This window comes from Talpa occidentalis, unplaced genomic scaffold, assembly GCF_014898055.3.
Source record: "Talpa occidentalis isolate TD23 unplaced genomic scaffold, MPIMG_talOcc4v2.1 talOcc4.2, whole genome shotgun sequence".
Taxonomy (NCBI): Eukaryota; Metazoa; Chordata; class Mammalia; order Eulipotyphla; family Talpidae; genus Talpa; species Talpa occidentalis.
In genome coordinates this window covers 24,285,337-24,305,743 of record NW_023602073.1, presented here as the reverse complement: position 1 = coordinate 24,305,743, position 20,407 = coordinate 24,285,337, and the positions used below count along the sequence as shown (strand labels likewise).

The 20,407-nt window shown below is 38.8% G+C and overlaps 1 protein-coding gene across 6 annotated transcripts in view; it reads right to left on the bottom strand.

Moving 5' to 3' along the window:
* Nucleotides 1–1,453: 1,453 nt before the first annotated feature.
* The window catches only part of PRPF4B (pre-mRNA processing factor 4B), a 36,296-nt gene continuing 17,342 nt past the window's right edge, over nucleotides 1,454–20,407 (bottom strand). Inside the window, exons 5-17 of one of the 6 annotated variants that reach the window (XR_008553036.1) lie at nucleotides 19,619–19,700; nucleotides 18,238–18,448; nucleotides 15,966–16,039; nucleotides 15,081–15,171; nucleotides 14,283–14,430; nucleotides 13,123–13,260; nucleotides 12,358–12,511; nucleotides 9,400–9,514; nucleotides 8,660–8,811; nucleotides 7,103–7,189; nucleotides 4,847–6,140; nucleotides 4,255–4,338; nucleotides 1,454–3,472 (exon numbers count right to left, since the gene is read on the bottom strand). Coding sequence is in view for 2 of the 6 variants with exons in the window: in XM_037519192.2 (XP_037375089.1) it covers nucleotides 5,937–6,140; nucleotides 7,103–7,189; nucleotides 8,660–8,811; nucleotides 9,400–9,514; nucleotides 12,358–12,511; nucleotides 13,123–13,260; nucleotides 14,283–14,430; nucleotides 15,081–15,171; nucleotides 15,966–16,039; nucleotides 18,238–18,448; nucleotides 19,619–19,700 (1,456 nt within the window). In the remaining 4 variants the exon portion in view is untranslated. The other 5 variants (XR_008553037.1, XR_005126649.2, XR_008553038.1 and 2 more) reach the window with 5 other exon arrangements.

Genomic DNA, 20,407 nt, shown 5'->3' with positions numbered 1-20,407 from the left:
CACTCCTTTCAAGTTTTCAATTGTCTAAAATTGCTTCGTTTAATTGTGTGAAAAATATGTTAGCAGTGTTGCTGGCTTTGGTTAAGTCCAAGAGACTAGTAATTTCCATGTCATGATCACTTAGTGAAAACGCGGTTGCTGGGAGTTATTTTTCTGCTTAAACTACCTACGTACTCTGAGCCCAGATGCAGAGCATGTAGGAAGTACGCACCATCTACAGCTGACCTAGAACGAGGGGGTGAAAGACTCAATTTAAATAGGTAATACATGCCAATTTGGCGAAGACAGAAACTCACAAAAGGGGGATGGGGAGTGGGGGTGGTGGTGGTAGTAGTTATAAACAAATATTGTTATTTGGCTACTTTTCAGGGCAGTTGGACGTCAACGCCTATTACCACCTTTGAAGAAACATTGGTAAAACTTATTAGAGAGCTATGAATTAGTGATTCTGCTTAGGCAGAACGGTTTCATCCCTTACTCATTAATTCCCAAGTTAATTCAAGCATCCTGTTTTGTTTTGTTTTCTTTTTTAAAGATTTATTTATACAAGAACCTGGATACAGGCCAGATGTGCAGGTGAGAGGATTCACCAGAGACAGAGTGGGTAACAGAACAGGCACAATGACCGAAATACACTGCTGAGGGGAGCAGCGGGCGAGACAGGAGAGGTCTGCCGAGCCATGTGGGATGCTCCTCGGCCGGCGGGGATCTAACAGGCACTGCAGAGGCTGCGGACAGCTTCACAGCGTTTTGCTCAACCGCCTGCGCCACCAGGGAGGCTCAAGCATCCTCTTGGCCAAGCGGGGTTCTGACTTTTCATGAATAAGAGAAAGCAAAAGCACAGGCCTCCTCCTGGGTTTGAAGGCCCCCCACCGGCCCCGCATACTACTCTCCCCAATCAAAACAGACTGACACCCTTGTCAGGACACACTTCAGTTGAATACATGCCAGGCAGAGAAGTACAAGCAGGTCTCCACTAGGTGGCTCTCCAGGGCCAATGTCATTCTGCCATTCCTCTGAAGACCTATACTGACACCCTCCAATCCTGCTTTGCATGTGCTAAGAGTCACACAACCTCCCTAGTCCCTGTCAGGTATTTTATTCTGTGCTTTGAAAATTTGAAGAAACTTCCATAAGTCTACAGACTCAGGATAAGAGGCCAGTATGTGTCATGCGTCCATCCCCACCTGCAACAAACTCGCTTAATCCAATCACTGAAGATAAAGGGTTTTTTTATTACGTGGCATGTTTGTATTACCAGAAGAACCAAATCAGATTTATAAGTTGCCACACAGCATTGTGGGTGTGGTGCATTAGGCACTCCAAAAATTCTGGATGTTTCTAAGGATGCTTGTACTTAGCTGGCAGTTACCCATCTCTGGCAAGGGCAGATTCTGCCCAGCTGTTTGGTCAACATCCCTCCACACCTTTTGCTGACTCATAAAAAAGCACATCAGGTGTCGAGAATTTGTGACATGAATGTATCTACCTGGCGGTTCACAATTGTATCTGAGCGGACTTCCAAAGCACATCTATGAACATCAGGGAAAAGAGAATTTTTAAGAAATATCAGGCAGGACAGGGGTTTTTAATTTAAAACTAAAGTAAAATACCAAGCAAGCAAAGGAAAAATCAGGAGACAACATTCCAACAAGGAAGACTTTATTCCGTTTTCCCAGTAAGTCAATGGGGAACATTGCTGCTCAAAAGGTTACAGTTCAAATGATACCAGAGACAATTAGGATACACATTTTCAGAGATCAGCTTCCATATCTTGATCACTAAATGGAAAGATTCTTCAGAAGAACAGTCCCTTACCCTATATATAGAAGGAGAAGAAAAATTAAAGATGCCATGATGCTATCTACCAAAATAACTGGAAAACATTTAAAGAATAAATTTAGTGTACATTATTGACATGTAAGAAACACAAATGAATTTGTAGTGAGCTCTTATAAGGATACCCCATCTAGGAAAGTAAAGTTCCTGTGCCATATTTGCATGAACTAGGACACTGTGGAGAGAGCACCTTATGAAGCCCAATTTCCAGTGAATGGAAGGAAATTACGGATCTGAGTATCGAGCTTCCTCCCTATCACCAGCATTGACAAGGGCATTCCCAAATGCCTGGCCTAAGTTTTAAGTTCTATGAATTCCTTTATCTCGCTTCAGAGATTTTATATTTATCTAGCCCTTAGCCAACTGGAATTCTACTTACAGGAGTACAGGTAAAGCATAGAAGGAATGCAAATATGGGACAAATCTGAAAATAATACATGTCATTACTTCTATTCACATATTTTATAAAACAGTATATAAAAATTTTTCATACGGTTAAATGCCCTGTGTATTTTGTTTTTGTTAGGGGGATAAATGGTAACCATAATGGGAAAAGGTAAAAATTATATTGTTTTAAAACAAAATTATTTTGCGATAGTAGAATGGAACGAGAAAGAGAAGCATTAGGGGAAAGAAGTAGGATGCTACTCATGAGGGTTTGAAGGTGAATACAAATACTAGGAGGGTCTTAAGATCTCTATCATGACGTTTCTTCCTGTCCAAACCTCAGAATTCTAACCTAATTTCTAACAACCTTCAGAAGCTCTACCTAAGGTGTATATGCTCTTAGATCTCAACTATTCCTCCAACTAAAAAAAGAACAACGACCTCTCTGAGGGCTATGTCTTAAGAAGTCTGAAGCCTGACAGCCACTCAATAACATTTTAGCCATCGGGTAAAATAAAGCAAAGACTTTATAATTGAGTTCAAATATTAGTTACCCTGAAACATGAATGCAGGTTTGAAACCTGAATGATTCATTACTAAACGACCTTATTTTAACAGAGGTCACAGAATTCCAAATTTGTCTTAGCAAAATCACAAACTTAATGTATATAAAGATTATGTCACATGAGTGATAACCTACAAGAGATCATCTCATTTCCCTTGAGAAGCAAAACTGACACTGGCTCAGAATAGTCTTTTAAAATCATGACGAGAGCATTGATTAGAAGTTACTGAAAGGTAAACTGGAAAACAGGGTATTAAAGAAACTGAATCATGAATGAACTTAAAATTCTTATAGGGTTCCTCTGCATATGTCAGCGATATGATGCCTAAAGCTGAGCTCACCTTTCGGGGGTCACTGCTCTTCTAGTAAATCTTAGCCACCCACTGTGACGAACCTGTGGGCAGGAGCTCCCAGCCAGCACCTTGGCACCACAGGCCCTGACCACTATACTACCTCAGGGAAGAGAGGAGGGCGGGCAGGAAACATGATAAACAAGCACTTTACAGATGACACCACAAGAGCACAGCTATTCTAAATCAAACATTAATGAAACCCAAATCATAATGCTGAAAACCAAAAAATTAGACAAAAATGGAAGATTCTTTTTTTTTTTTAATCTTTTATAGGACAGAAACCTTAGCTCATGTCTTCTGGTTGTCATCATCTTCCACTGAGCTGCACCTAAAACACAAAGAACAAGTAACAAGCAACTTTGTTTTTTAAAAGAATATATAAAAGCTCTGAAGGCATAAGATGAACTGTTTTCTAGTGGAAGTTATCTTAATTAAATCATTCTATTCAATGAAACTATGAAAATCACCAGAGGCATCAAAACATTAACTAGTTTGAGTGAAAAGCACTACAAAAGACATGAATATGCAGCATACTATCACCCAAATAAAGTACATAATGGTGGGAAAGTCACTACCCATTTCATTAAGGCAGAGAAGGTGCATGCGTGAGGCCTTGTTTTAAAAGGCTTCACTTCACTCTACCTGAAGATGAAAACCACCTTGGCTTATTTTAGTAAGTCTAAATCATGAAGAGACGGGGTGGAGACTCAAAGTTGGCTTATTATATCATCTATCACCTTCCTGGCTGTAGTTCATGTCTTTAAATGGAGCAAACCCCACCAGAAGAATGCTGCTATTCTGATTTTCCATTCTTGAGTGCACCAAAATGTGCACGTTTGTTGTAATTAGGTGCCTGGGTAAATAAAAAAATCCCATTTACCATTTAAAAAATATTATTTAACCCCCTAAAATCTGAGTATTTTCCACATTGCTCAGGGAGACAAGCATTAATCGTAGCGCCCAAACAGAAAAGATCACATACATTTCCGAAAAATCGCTTCTACCATGTTAAAAATACGAATTCCTTTGTGTGGTAAAACCGAGCGGATTTACATGACTTTGCTTTAAATCGTTGCTAAACGTTTATCTACACATGCTGTCAGAAATAACCTTGTTAAGAAGGTGAAGCTGGTGTCTCAGCAAATCAGACCCTGGGAGAAGGCGTCGCATGGCCTGTGCCCGCTTTCCTTTTCTCTTTCCGCACCATCAAAAGGAAAAGTGAGAAAATAGCAAAAACATTAGTTAAATCCTGAATCACACCCCGTAACCTACAGGAATTACCTCACTACACTGAACGCTGACAATACTTGCAGGGTTTTTGGACGAAGCAATTAGGATCCTAATCATTATTAACATGATAAAACTTTGGGCTAGGTTTACATCTTCTAACAAAAATTTAAAGACTTAAAGGGAGAAATGAAAAGTTGCTTTTAACTATTTATGGTTTACCTGACTTACCAGCACTGAAGACAAAAACTTTTAAAAATGGCTACAAATGCCTGGTTCACAAAAGACTTTATTATCTAGCGATGCATACTTAGAACATACAGGATCTGCATGGCCCACTTCACATGCAGTAGAACAATCTTCACTTTACAATAAGTGAGTGTCAACTGTTTTATGCAATAGACAACACTTTAAAGTCACATTCTTAAAGAAAAGCTTCATTTACAAAAGAAATAAAAGGTAAAGAAGCAATTACCGCTTTTAAAAAGCAGCTGCTTTGTTCAAGAGTAGAAGGGTTACGCCTGTATTGAAAGACAACATGATCACAAATAATGAAAACAATGAACAAATGAAAACACTTTTACCATAAAGCATTACACTTTCAAAATGACATACAAATAGTTAAAAATTTCATTATGTTGTCTATCTAACTTTTAAATATGAGGACTTTCAGAATTAGGCCTCAACATTTGTCATCAGTAAATGAAAACTACGCAGTTTCTATTACTAAGGAACTGTATTTAACAAAATGTATATAAAGTCTATAGCAAGTTGATTTAAAAAAAATTAAGTTAGTAAGAAACAGTACACTGAAGGCGCTCTATCCATCAAGCGCATACTCGTCCAATTTTAAATGTGATGAACAGAACAGAAATTGTAACTATGCCACAGTCGCAATGCCAAAAATAAAACAAGATCAATTATCACACATGCAGGGAATTCTGCCACAAAGCTAATATCCCTCATTTGTCAATTGTTCCAATAAAATAACATCTTAAAACACCGTGATGTTGATGGGTTAGCTTACCTTCAGTGTACTGAATGTTGTACACAACCTGCTTTAAAAGAGGAGACCATCCCTGCAGGCAGGCTCAAGAAGGAACAGACCCCTTTCGGCACTGACTACACCAAGGGCATGCTGCTGTGGCCTGCACACACACACCTAGGAAAACGTGAATATAAACAGCATTTATGCTGGCCATTTTCTGTGAAGACCAAAATGAAGCCAAGTCTGCTAAGAATAAATCAACCGCCCAGTATTACTACTCGTTTCAGAACAGGTGCTTTTGTCTTTTATGTGAACTGCAACCATATACATTAGCACTGTAATTTTGTGCAGTCTTGGCAATTAAAACAATTCTACAGTAAAACTTCACATAAGACACAAAACAGATTAACTAACATTTCTAAAAGAAATATGACCCTTGATGTTAATTCAAATATATCATGCTTTCTCAAATTTGCTGGAGAAATATTTATAAGTTTATATACATTAATAAACTGCTGTGAAATTTCTTCAGTCTTTGTATCTAATTACTCAAACCCTTGGAGCTTCTTCATCTCGTTTAAATTTTTTCCTGGATGAAGGCATGCTGAAGGGCCTGGTTGATGCTAATCCGTTTAGCTGGGTCCAACATCAGGATCTGGTCCAACAAGTCCTTTAGCTGGTGTACTTTTTTGCGCTGGTCTTCAGGAAGTCGCTGGCACCCAATCAAGTCAGCCAGCAGGTCCTTAGTTGGATTAATGGTGCTCATGACAGTAACCTTCTCCTAAAAATGATTTTAAAATTGCATATCTCTAAATAAGTTACTAGACATATGTAACCAAAATCAGACTGTGTTCTGTCTATCAAAAAATTTTAATATTAGTATATCATCTTAAGCAGCAGTCAAAAATTGAAAAAGGTCAACCCCAAGTTAGCTAAGATAGCATTCCTAAAAATCACTGCAATTTAATTTTGTTACAACTTCAAAATGACAACAGAAAGGAGTTGACAATTCAAAAACACTGTTAAGCAATTAAAAAATTAACAGTGCACCTGCTTTTTGCAGTGTCACCCCCTATCCTGCAGAGGTGACAAAGACATGGATGAGCCGATGCCATGAAGTGTCACCTGGGGCTCTGCCAGGCACACACAATATAATGGAGGTTGTAGAAAGGCACTTCCAGAACACCGATTTCAGCAGAGGTTTGAAGGTGAGTACATTTTTTAGGGGATAAGTACAGAAGCAAATAAGCTCAGGTTGGGCACTGAGCAAAGGCACAGGGTTAGTCTAACAAAGCCCTAAGCTGGCTGCCAAGTATGGGAAGGCAGGGCTCGCGGGGCCAGGTGCAGCAGGGAAGCATGGACAATGACAGAGTTCTTAGCATAGACTTACATAAGTTTTCTCAGGTAATAGGGAGACAAGGAGTTTTTAACCAGGGACAGTAACATGATCAATTTAATTTTAAAAATATCACTCTGGCCAGGACCCAGACTGGCCTGGACCCAGACTAAGAAAGTGAGCTTAAGGAGAGACGAAGAGGGCCTAAATATGACCTACATTAAAAAACAATTTATGGCACTGGACAAACTTCTAATAATCTCACTGACTTTTTCATGTTTTATTGAGGAAGTGGCCAACAGCAAAAACAAATTATAGAGTTTCAAAACCCTCAGAGCTTCCAGTACCACCTAGAACTCAATCAGCCACAGTAACACAGTAACATAGCGTGCTTAAAGGAGACTTACCCTCTCTGTTACTTTATCAACTTCTATGTACATGAAATTGAGATTTTGATCAAAATGCTGGTCTTTGAATACACCTTTCCGAATCATCTGGTACCCAAAACAAACACAAACAGTTTAGCTTACTAACAATTTAATACATAACAAACCACTCAAGTATCAGTTTCTCGGGCTTTTTCATTTGAAATGTTCTGATTCCTTGCTTTTCAGAGACTTCTTTGGACAAGCTAATACAAATGCTATAAACTAAAACTGCATTTTTCCAGGCAATGACATAAACCACTTGTAAGTTAATGCCAAAGCCACTTATCAAGTTGTGCTGTCACTACTCAAATTGGGGAATTAAGCAGACTTAAACACCACTTGTTCTTAAGAATAAGTACTGCAAAAATGGGGTCTTTTTTCTCTTGGCAGTTAAGAAAACAAACGAATGACATTTTACAAATTATGTTTCAATATCCCTAATTACAGTCCAACATCCCTAATGATACAGGTCGGACTTCACAAAAAAACAAAACAAAACAAAAAAACCCCAACTTCTTGAATGTTGTCAACAGGTTCTTCGAAATTAACAAAAGCAGACCCTTGAATAACGTCATTTGGTGCAATGTTGGTCAGTGTTTATTTTTTTCCCCCTCAATGTGATATCTAAGTGTTTTTCTTCGATGCTTTGTCAACACAGCTAATTTTGGTGCAAATTATTCAAAACAAGTCCAACGTACCAGGGTTTGCAGTACCAAAAAATCATAACAGTTTCTGACCCACAGGTAGAACAACTGATAAACCTCTTAGAAATTCAGGAAATAAGCTGGAATTGTAAAAAGCTTAAGATAAGGTAGGTCAGGCATATCTTATAAATGCCTAACAAGTCTTGCTTCACGTTCATCAGAAAGAATTACAATGGCTGAAGCATAATAGGTGAGTTTTATGTTACAAAGATAATATTTTTGGTGAATTTTCTTGGTACTGCCCTTTCCCAAGTAACTTCCAATCTTAAATAAACTGATTGTTGCCATCTTCCCTCTTCTTCTAGGATTCACTCATTTGTTCTGGCCACTGACCCCTTTCTCACACCTAACCAACGTGACTCATATCCTTTCATTCCAGCTCTCAAGCAGGCTTGATGCCGTGACCAACAAGAGCGTGCCTCTAGGCACACTGCTGCTGTTCTGCCCATCCCTGAAGGACAACACCGGAACAAGGCGAGCAGAGAGAAGAGAGCCATATGTATGTGTGCTTAACAAAAGCACACTCACAAAGTCTCAAAATCCTCCCCCATTCCAATTTTGCCATAAACCATAGGTCCCCACCCTCCTTCTACTAAATTTAAGGGTCTGAAAAAGCAAACTTTAGAGGGGAAATGGACAAGGATCTCTTATTCTCGTTTGACCGTCCTTGACTGAGTAAAATCACTCACTTATCCACCAGAACAGCACAGCAGCCATGGACCTGTCTGTCTCTAACGGTGCAATAGCAACCAGGGACAAGGTCAGCAATCCAGTGATTTATAGGAAATCATCACCAAGACCTTGAAAATGCTAGTTCAAAGTGATGTCTTACCTTATTTGGCATCTTTCCTTTGAGATCCATGGCGAGCTTCAACATATGGTTATTGGTTTTGCCAGGAAATAAAATTTTTCCAGTATAGAGTTCATATAAGGTACAACCTACAGACCACATATCTATACCATAATCATAGCTTTTACCTATAACTGAAGACAAAATGGAAGCTTTAATATGTGATGATGATAAAGACTACTATTTATTTCCATTAATGGGAGATTAATTTAGCACATACATAAAACCACAATCCCAATACCTCACTTTGCATTAGCTTCATGTTCTTTCCCACCAATGCTTAGAGACTCTTAAACTTAAAAGCCTTTAAAAAATGACGGACTTGGGGACAAGTTAAGAAGGGCAATGTGTATTTCTTCTCTTTTCATTTCACATCTGGTGGAGGGTCTGGCTGAGGCTAATCGGCCTCAACCAAGGCAACAGGATGAGAAGAGACAAAGGTTCCACACTATTCATAATTTGATTATCAGACCTTTGGTAATCAAGAGCAGTCTTCTAAAGTCGAGGATTTTCCACAATTGCTTTGCTACTCTTGCCAGACACGAACAAGACTCCTGCCACAACTACCGTCATTCCACCTGAGGAGGATGAACTTGCTATGGTTCCTTCCTCATGAATGACCTCACGCAGCTGCTGAGGTGCGACGGAAACAGTACTGACATCCATGTGCTGTTCCCATCGCACGTGATGGCCCAGGTCAAAGAACATCTGAAGAAACTTACTGATCTCAGGAGCACGGTAAAATCTACTGACAAGATAAGGTGTTATGTCATTATCCGCCACATGTGAAGCCGACCCAAAATCGCAGAGCTTTAAAATAGTTTTTGATTCATTAACCTGCAAAACATTTATCACAGAAGTTTAATTCATGCCAACCAAATGAAGACAAACAAAAACTGACTGAGAAGTTATTTTCAATCTTTGAGAACAAAGTTGTTCATTTAAAAAATCCCTTTTCTCTTTATAATTCAATTTCTTATGGAAAATTAAAAACTACCAAATATTTGTTTGTAATTAGTAAGACAACACTAATCAGTGAGGAAATATGGGATAATACCAAGTAAAGTCAATTTTAGCCAACAGCAATTAAAAAGGGGTGGGACAAAAAAATCTCATTGAAGCAAAGTATCTCCTAGAAGTCCCCCAGAACGTGAAGTTATACTTTAGAGGAACATGAACATTCATTAATAAGGGATCAGACTTAGATTAACTTTTGACTGACTTAAGCTAACTTTCAGTTGCCAGAAAACTACGACGGCAGTGAAAGTAGGACCATTCAATTTTTATAAAAAGAGAAAAAAAATTCTTCATCCGAAGCTGCTAGACTATCCCAGCTTTAGCAATCACTTCAATTCTAAGAACATTAAATTCCTTAAATACAAAGAAGGTATTAGTCAAGAAAATGTTAAATACATTTGGCAAAACTGATAAACATGAACTCCGTATTAGTCATTGGTTTCTTTTTTCCTTTGTAAATACTTCAACATACACAGTAACAGTGACATCTGCTGAGAAAGGCTGGAGGTGCTCCCAAGACTGCTGGCACTCATGAGTCAGAAGCATGTGCAGGATTAACAAGTGAAGATAATTCACAATCCAGAGTCCCTTCCCCCCTTTAAAAGAGACACACACAAATTCCGAGTTGGGACTTGAACTTGGCCTACCGTTCCCACCCCAAAGAAACATAACACTTTAAATAAATAGTCCTAGGTGCTCTCTACTGGGACTTCATAAAGTTTCATCAGTATTAAAAACTGGGCCGTACAGCTGGTGTCACAGAATTAAAACCAATTATAGAAATGATAATTTTTAACTGCCACATCCATAACCATTCTCTTCATCTGGGGGAATGAGGAAAACAGGCATCTTCAAATAGCAAAGGATTTTAAAAGTGTTTTAAAGAATGAACTGCATTCAGCTACTTAAGAATGCAGTTTTGCTACCCAGAGAAAACCCCAGGACCATTTAAAATCAGGCTCTACCAGTGGAAATCTTGGGCTGGCTGAAAAGCCTTACATAACACAGGGTACCCACACTCACGTGCACGTCAGTTTGGCTACACAACTTCTACTCCCCCAGGGGGAATGTGGCACTTCTACCACACTGCTGCTGAAATCACGGGCTAAAAGCTTTGCATTAGAAGCTCCGTGTGGTGGTCTCTGAAATCCACGTGAAAGTCTGTACTAGCTGGGCACTAACTCAAAGAAAAATGAAGTTTTAAAAACAAGAGCTTCTAAGGTATTGGCAATGTATTACTCTTTAATCTTCATGGTGGTCACACAGATGTTTGCCGTATAAGCACCTCTGAATTGTACATATTCTATACATTCTTTGATAGGGACAGTATATTCAGTTTACAACAGAGCAAGGAAAAAACTGAGGAAAAATCAACTATAAAGTTGACCAGGTAAGTCTGTGACTCATTCATAATGTACCTACCATTTCACTGTAATAACTCAGCTCCTCCAACCCCAAGTTATATTAGATATTCAATATATATAAGTCAGAGCAAACATCAAAAAGGAATGCCTCATTATTGTGGCAGTCGGAAGGAAATATTTTCAGATATTACAAAAGAAAAAGGGGGAAATCTAAATGAAGAACTAGGTTAAGGGGCACTTAGCAAACCTGAGTCAATCACAAACTTTACATAAAGTGTGGAAGCGTCATTGGCAGATGAGGCAGGAATTCCCTGACATATTCCCCAGCTATCAACGCCACAGAACAGAGAGGAGACATGGTCAGGGCAGAAGTGTATGCGCACTAATTGCTCCACTTTGATGACACCGTTTCCAAAATTCAAAAACATTTGACCACAGTGAATCTGCTCATCATCACACAAGAAGCTGTTAGTTAGGAGAGGTCAAGACTGAAAGGACACCTTTCCCTACAGCACCCTAACCACAAGAGAGCTTACTGTTTGGGTCCCCAGGTGCCACTGCTTTGAAAGCGATAAGGAAATATGAATGACTCTTGGGCACCTTTGAGCTCAAAGCCATACATCTGCTTACAAGAGTGTAATAATTCCCTTAAATGTCCCTACCTCCATTAGTCTACATACACTCACGGAAGTGTGAACACTCCTTTCATATTTCCAAGCAGCAACACATGCAGCATTTGTTAGACACCAGAGGAAGCACATTATTACGTTAAAGCACTCTTAGGATTTGTGTGTACTCTAAATTTATAAAGAGGAAAAATTGGGAGAGCAGCCTGTTTCTTTTCTTTTTTAAAAAAGATCTATTTATTTATGCATACAAGAACTGGGGTACTGGCCAGAGATGTGAGGATTCACCAGAAACAGAATGGGGGACAGAACAGACAGAATGACTGAAATACACTATTGAGGGGAGCAGCGGGCGAGCCAGGAGAGATCTGCTGCGCCATGTGGGTAGCTCCCTGGCCAGGGATCGAACTCATACTTCAGTGGCTGCGGATAGCTTCATAGGTTGCGTCTCAACCCCGTGCGCCACCAGGGAAGCCCCTGTTTTTTCTTTCTTTATACTTTTCTATAAATTTTCATGACCCAATTTCCAAAAAAAGTAAATCTTAAAATTATTGGTAATGGGAAATTAGTACAGTGAATTATTCTTCTAAGGTGTCATTTGTGAACTCCAAGGTAATCATATTACTAGTGAGAATATACATGGAGTATAAGGCAGCCTGACTGTTTGACTTACCAGGATATTGTCTGGCTTGATGTCCGCATGTAGGATGTTACATCTTTTAAGGAGTTTCAATGCCAAGAACAACTGCTGACTATAGGATCTTACAGCTTTAATATGAAGACCAACATCTTTACCATATTTTTTTAACACCTCTCGTAAATTCATACTTTTAAGAGAAAAAAAAAAAAACAACCAAAAACAAAATTAGGGGTTAAAATGCAAAGTGAAATAAAAAAGGTAAAAAAATTTTTTAAGCATAAAGTAAAATCAAGATCCAAATACAAATTAAAATGAAAATATTCTGTTCAAGAACTGCCCCTCCAAACATCTGAGAAGTAATTCTACATTGAAATGAGAGCCTATGAAACTTTGTACACACAACCTAATTTTCCACCTACATCAATTTTCAAAATACAGATAGGCACTGGTTTTAGAATGGGTTTACATTTGTTGGCCTGACAATCAAGCCATACTTTTGATGATCAAAATCATAATTTCTACTCCACTAACCCATTTCTTTTCATTTTGGCTTAATATATAATTTTCAGAAACCTCCACTGAGGTGAAAGTTACATGAGATTCATGTCCAGGAGTACAGAATTTATGTTTGTACACTAGTGACAGTTAAATTCCAGTTAAAAACACTTGTCTCTAACCAAAACAAAGACTGAGGCTGAACTGGGGAAAAAATACCCCAGAAAACCTGTCATGGCTTTTTCTAAAATTAGGCTAAGAAAGAGAATTTTTCAGTTTAATTCACAGGTTTTGACACTGTACCTGAGAGGCTCAAATACGAGACAGAGGTGCTGCTTGTGATAAAAGTGTCTGAAGAGTCGTAAACAATGAAATTTGTCATCAGGATCAGCATCATTAAGTTTTTTCAAGAATTCTAGTTCCTTTAAACCAGTTTTTTGCCTAAAGTGAAAAAGAAAAGCAGGTCAACTTTGAATACATGCAGTATTTAGGAAAATTATTTGCTAGTCCCAGTCTGATGCAGAGCATGTATTTTGTTACGTACTCATAAATCTGTTGAGGAATGACAAGACCCTGTCATTTACATCATTTCATACTTAGCCAAAATAATCAAATGAACAAAACAGAAATAATGAGGGAAAGACCCACCTTGTCTGAAGTGAAATTTATCTTGCATTTATTACAAAATGTCTTGCTATAAAGAAATATTACTTTTAACAACAATGGAATTATACTGTGTACAAATCTTGGTTACTGTAAAAGTCAAACAATGAATGTCTTACCAAATAGTAATATTTAGTTGTCCTTTGAAATTGGAGCTGTGACTTGTCAGTAAGCTACATTTTAAAGTCAATGTCTCTAATAGAGAAATTAGGAATTGCCACCAATAAAAACAAGCATTCTAAGCCTCTGGCAGTCTAAGTGCTTAGTATCAATCCACACACCACTTTTCAGTGTTTTAAAAACCAATGATAAGATGAGGAGTCTAACACTGGCTCAGTGTGATAATCATTATGTATTAAAATATATGTATAACAATTACTTCTAACAAAGGCAACACAGAAGATGTAAATAATTCCCAGAATTACGTAAGAGGTAAGTTTTCACTTTCTGTGGCCACCAGGTGCTTGGTAACAGAGTCAATATGAGCCTTTCATCTCTCACCTCTAGTCTTGAGTTTAAGGGTCACAGCAAAAGGTGGCCATGAGACCAGCAGCAGGAGGACTTTAGGCTGATTAGTGCACACAGTAGGTACTGAAAGGAGTTAAATACAATCAGCCTAATACTTCATATAAATACATCTCTATAAATTAAAAATCCTGTCAAAAAAGAACTGCTTCTCTTGTTTCGTATCCACGATACTTGCTTCACATATATTGTTAAGACTTTTTTAAATGCCATTTGAACATGTTCACTTGGGCTTCATGTTATCCAAGGTCTCGCCGCACATGCTCTGAACTTACATGAGTTCGTTGTTTCTGATGATCTTTACGGCCACTTCCTGGTTGGCTCGTGCATTATCTCGGGCTCGCACCACATTACTGAACACACCCTGGCCGGTGTAGCCATACACATTGTAACGCTTGTCCAGGACTTCCCCTATGTTCACACCTAAAAAAAAAAAAAAAAAAAACCCAAAACATAATAAATACAATCAATTACTGAACAAAACTATAATCACACATACTCTTATTGAAAAGTAGGATTAAGCCTCCCCGGTGGCGCAGTGGTTGAGCACTGGGTTGCAAAGCTGCCCACGGCCTCTGCAGCCCCGGTTCGATCCCCGGCTGCAGAGGAGGAGGGTCCCACATGGCGCGCAGACCTCTCCTGCCGCCCGCTGCTCCCCTCAGCAGTGTACTTTGGTCCTTCTGCCTGCTCTGCTCCCTGCTCTGGTGAATTCTCTCACCCTCCCGCGCTTCTGACTGTACCCAGTGCTTGTATAAATAAATGAATAAATCTTAAAAAAAAAAAAAAAAAGGAAAAGAAAAGTAGCATTAAAAATTTTACAAATCTCTCCTGTATGCCAGGTGCTCTAGCCATCACAAGCAAGCAAGGGACCCTTTTCTTCTGAAGGATTATCTTATGACAGAAAATAGCCCAGAGCAGATTTACGTTGCACATTAAGTCACTTCAGTCAGAGATGCTTTGCTGCTCATGAGGCTACAAGCCAGTGTGGCAGCTGCTAGATGCTGCACCTCGATGCAACATGCTTTCAGAAATGTTACAATGAACTCTAAAATCAGCAAAACATGTGAACTTACGATAATAGCCTTCTGCATCAGTCCAGTTATCCCTGAGGTTGGGGTTCTCTTTGAAATCTTTCCCAATGCCAGCAGCCCGAAGACGAGCACTCTGAAATTAAGGAGGCAACATGAGCTAGGTCATCCTCTTGCCGGGGAGACATTTAAGAATTTCATTTTAGACAAAACGAGCAAACCAACTATCATTTAATAAAGACATTTTATGTCAAATTACACGAACTTACTATCACTTACGTAATGCAACAATGCACAGCTGAAACAGCTTGTCAAGTCTCTTGTATCACAACAATGCTCAAGGAAAAAATGAAAGTACATTCAAAAACTTTTAGGAACATGTCTAGAATACTGTAAATGACAATAACATCACCACCACATCCAATTCCCACAGCTATTTATAGGGAACAAAACTTACAGATAGGTTCTCAGTTAAGTCATTGTCCCACTCTCTCATACCAACTTTAATGTTCTCATTTCCCCCCCACCCCCAAGAAAAGGCACTGATAAAACTAAGAAAAGGTTAAAGAATCAAAATTTCCAACCCCACTTCTGGGAATTATTGGTGACACCTTGTCTCTGATGACATAACTACATTTACATGTTTGTAAATGTAAGAAAAAAGATGTTTCAAGAGTGACTACATGTTCAAGTCATTTGGTATTTAACTTTTGTTTCTATTTTAATTTTTGACTTAATTCAGACAAATAAGGAAGACTTAAAGAGAAAAATTGCAAAATGTGTAGTTTCCTGATACCCCTTACCTAGATGGTCCAAATCTCAACATTACACTTGCTTTATGTCTTTTCTCTATATGTATATACACATGAATATTTACTTGTTATACATTCTTTTTAATAGTTGTGTTTTGAATGACTTGAAATTACTTACATCAAAATATGCAGCAAACATATCATCAGACTCTGTAAACATATCAGGTGCCAACAGCTTCTTCTGAGATGAACCTTAATGGAAATTAACATTAATATTTAAAAAATGAAGAGCTAGCAAGTCAAACAAGTAATAAGTTAATGGAAAACCACTAACAGCAACGCAAAACTTTTTGCATCAGTTTTTCATTAATACTCAACTCACAAAAGGCTTATATCTCGCTGCAGATAAGCAAAGATCTATCTCTACATATACTTCTCCAAAGTCTAATAATAACCCCAAGGAAACTGAGCAAAAATTTGGGGAAGAGGCATTTCAGGGGCAAAATGCAATGGTTTTAGCATATGCACTTGCGCAATCTCACATACACTAAAGGGAAGCACAAGTTAAAGTGACAATGAGATACCATTTCTCGCCCATGATACTGGTTTAAAAATTCAGAAGTATAACAACATTCTGTTAACAAGGCCCTGGATAAGCAAGAACTCAAGACAATGCTTGCAGGATGGAAATTTGTATGATCCTTATAAAGAGAAATTTTACAATAAATATCAAATTGCATACTCATTCACGTTCTGACTCAGCAGTCTCACTGCTGGGAAACTGTCCCAAAGACGGTGGCAAGCATAAAACAATGAATTAATGCACAACATACTATAATCAGTGCTCCAATGAACAGCCCTCAAGTGGACACAATCTAAATAACCACCGTTAAATGACGGTGACTGAGTAACCAGGACACATCTGTCACATTGTGATGTTGCAGTTGTAAAAGGGAATGAAATTTTTTCATACAGATGTGTGTATGTAGGTTAAGATACAAAGACAGAGATTTTTTAATAAAAAACACCCAAACTCAACTAACAGTCAAAACCAAACGGAAATAAACCTATCAAACTGGTGCTCTAACCACAAAGACAATTAATTTTTTCAAATTACTTTAAACTCGGACTTGGGGCTATACATTTCAGAATTTATCCCAGGGAGAAAGGAACACTGCACTTTCAAATTGCATTCAATACACTAAATCTCGATAATTATGTTGGTAACTATGTGGCTAACATTTCAAAATAACCCACGGATAATCATGTCAGCTGGAGCCAACTTTTTCATTATAAAGAGATAACAAAGTCAAAAGTTAGCAAAACTCTATAACCTCAAAGACAACTTGGCAGTGTCAGCATGAACACTAGCTTTCTAAAAATCTATGAACTTCCTAGTTTTCTTTCTTCACCAAAAAAGTAACAGGGCCTGCGATGTCTAATGGCATTTCCCACTACATGAACCAAGGTTTCTCCCACCAACAGCTATTCTGTTCTGGGGAAAGACACACGAGTGAGTCTGAAGAGCCAGTGTTAGAACAGGATTCAGTGAACTACAGACTGGGCAACACCTAGCCCCTTGCTTGGTTTTGTATGGCTCATTTTTAAAGGTTTGAGGAAAAATGTGAAGAATATTTTTGACATGTGAGGATTAAAGAAACATCAAATTTTGGTTTCCATAGCTTTTTTTGGGGGGTGGGGGGGTGGGGTGGTGGTGGTGGCACCATTCTCGTGTATTCATGCTGGCTGTGGCTGCTCTGACCACAGTAACAGAGTTCAGTAACAAAGGAAGGAAAAGTCTAAAATTATTATGAAAACTATCTGACATTTTACAGAAAGTAAATAAATGCCATTAAGATTTGGGACAAAGACATTAGAAACGAACTTCAAAGGTCTCTCTTCCCACCTCAGGTGAGAGAGAACTTATCTGAGCTTCAAAAAGAAAAACGAGTGCCTCCCTGGTGGTGCAGGGGCTAAAGTCTCAGCACTATCAAGCAATCACCAGCCACTGTAGCCCCACTTTGATTGCTGGCCAGGGAGCTGACTCACATGGCACAGCAGACCTCTCCTCTCTTGCCCACTGCTCCCCTCAGCAGTGTATTTCAGTAGATCTGCCTGTTCTGCTCCCTACTCTTGTCTCTGGTGAATCCTTTCACCCGCCCCCCCCCACCTCTGTCCTACACCCCAGTTCTTATATGCATAAATAAAAATAAATCTTTAAAAAAAACTCCACAAATAAAACAAAAGGTAATGAACATGTGAGACTAAGTATGTTGTCCAGGTCACGTGCATGAACATTCACTGGGGCACTTGTTATTACATTACTCCAATGTCCAGTAGACAAAACATTCCTAACCCCTTTCATTTTTCAACAATCTCAAAATAATCTGAATGTTACATTACAGAGCAAACTGAAAGAAGACCATGGCCAAAACAAAAATCTAACATACCATTATTCTGTTCGACGGTCATTAGATTATGCTTGGCTTTTACTGAGGCCTCAAATGTATCGACATTTTCCCGTTCATACTCTTTGACATCAGCAGCCACCCTTTCCAGAATGTCATCTGGAGAAGGTGACCGTGTACGAGTACTGCTCTGGGGGCTGCTTGGCTCAGACGGCACAGACATATTGCTATCTTCAGCAAGGTACTTATATTTCTGTAATAACAATACAACATGTTATTTTTGTAAAATCTGATGTTCTCTGAATATTATTTGCTAAGAGATGCTGAACTGAAAAGTGAAGGGCCAAATGTTAAAAATGTTTTAAAGATATCAATGCCTTGGTTGAATCAGATCCACAATCCCTTTATAATTCCAAAATCCACAAGATGCTGAAAAAGCTCTTCTGTGTTTGGTGCACATCTCTCAGCAGATGTGATGCTATGTATGCGCGCATCTGTCCCCCAGTGTAACAGAGCATGCCTCACTGCCGACATAGACGTGTTGCCTGATGATGGGTGCTGTCCTAGACCCCAGGGATGGGGCTACAAAATATACAGAGATGCACCATATTTATTACCTTTCTAAATTTCAAATATTTCTGAGTTCTGAAGCACATCTGGCCCCAAAGGATGGAGATAAGGGATTGTGGACCTGGGCAAGAACAAAAAAAGATTCAACCATGTCTTTAGAAGTACATTTTAACAACATCAATTTTATAAATGCCTCGGAAAAGTAGGTTTCCTCTGGAAGTCCAATTTTGCCTTACATACCCTGGTGATTCAAGTTCTGTCCTGCGCTTTGATATGTACGGTTAGGTGAGCTGCTGCAGCAAATGATGGCAAGAAAAGGCACGTTACAGGGACTGCTACCCAAGAGGATCTAGTGGCCATGGCTTTCCTCAGGCTGGCTGAGGGGAAAAAAACAGCCCTCTCCCAAGGCAATAATCCTCATTACTAAATAACCACTGTATCAAGACTTGCATGTAACATCCTTTATCCCCCCAATTTTCTAATTATTTTTGAGATATCCATTTAAACAGGACATCATAAAATTTATCATTATTTATTAGACATCAACTTTTTTTTCATAGTTACAGGCAAAATCTTTTTGCTACACAAAATCCCTCAAATATTTATTTCATATTCATTTCTTGTTCATTAACTTAAAATAAATGAACTTCAAATTTCTGTCTCACAGGTGTTTATATCAGAATCCTATGTATAACAAAAACAGCAATCATTTTAACTTTATTAACTGAAGAAATTATTATCTTTTCAAATATCACAAATAGTTTTATATACTCTTCTTTTTTCCAAGACCATTCAAACTGTATTTTATCAAAACGCTGATTAAGAGGACTGATGCAAATTTTACATTTCATACCTGAACAATTGCCTGCCGCTGTATTCTCCTCTGTTCTATCAGGGCCTCTTCATCTTCTTCCTCTACATCAAAGTCTTCAAGGCTTAAAAAACATTACAGAGAGAATGAATTTCAAACATGCCTAGAGATTCCAAACTCTCAATTTATACATTTTAAAATTAACTAAATAATGTAGATCATCAGTAACTTTGGGCAGAAGTCTTAAGACATCGTATGCCCTTTATCCTTGCTTCTACACAGTCTCAGTTGCCTGGCTTGGCAAGTAACTAAACCTCTGTCTGTTTTTCCCTCATGTGTTTCCTGGCACTAAGATGGGAAGAAAGGGGAGATCCCCAGTCCCCACTGGCTCTGCCTTGTGTTAGTAAGCTTATTTCACTGCTCTAGTCTCAGTCCTTGTGCCTATAAACAAGAGGGCCAGAATAGAGATAGTCCCTTTTCTGGATCACAGATCCCTCAGAAAGCTAAAGGTCCTTTCCCCAGCAAACATGTGCATACGTGATCTAAAGAGAATGCACCCCAACCTGTAAAAACTTTCCTCCTGTCCCCAAATGTCCCATGGAGGGGGGCCTCCCTGGTGGCCTAGGGGGTTAGTCTCAGAATTATCACTCCTATGGTCTGAATTTGATGTACGGTCAGGGAGTGGACCCACATATGGCGCAGCAGACTTATGTCTCTCTCCTCAGCAGTGGATTTCAGTAAATCCGCCTGTTCTGCTGTCTCTAGTGAATCCTCTCACCATCTTGCACCTCTGGCCTGCACCCCTGTTCTATGCGTAAGTAAAAAAATCTT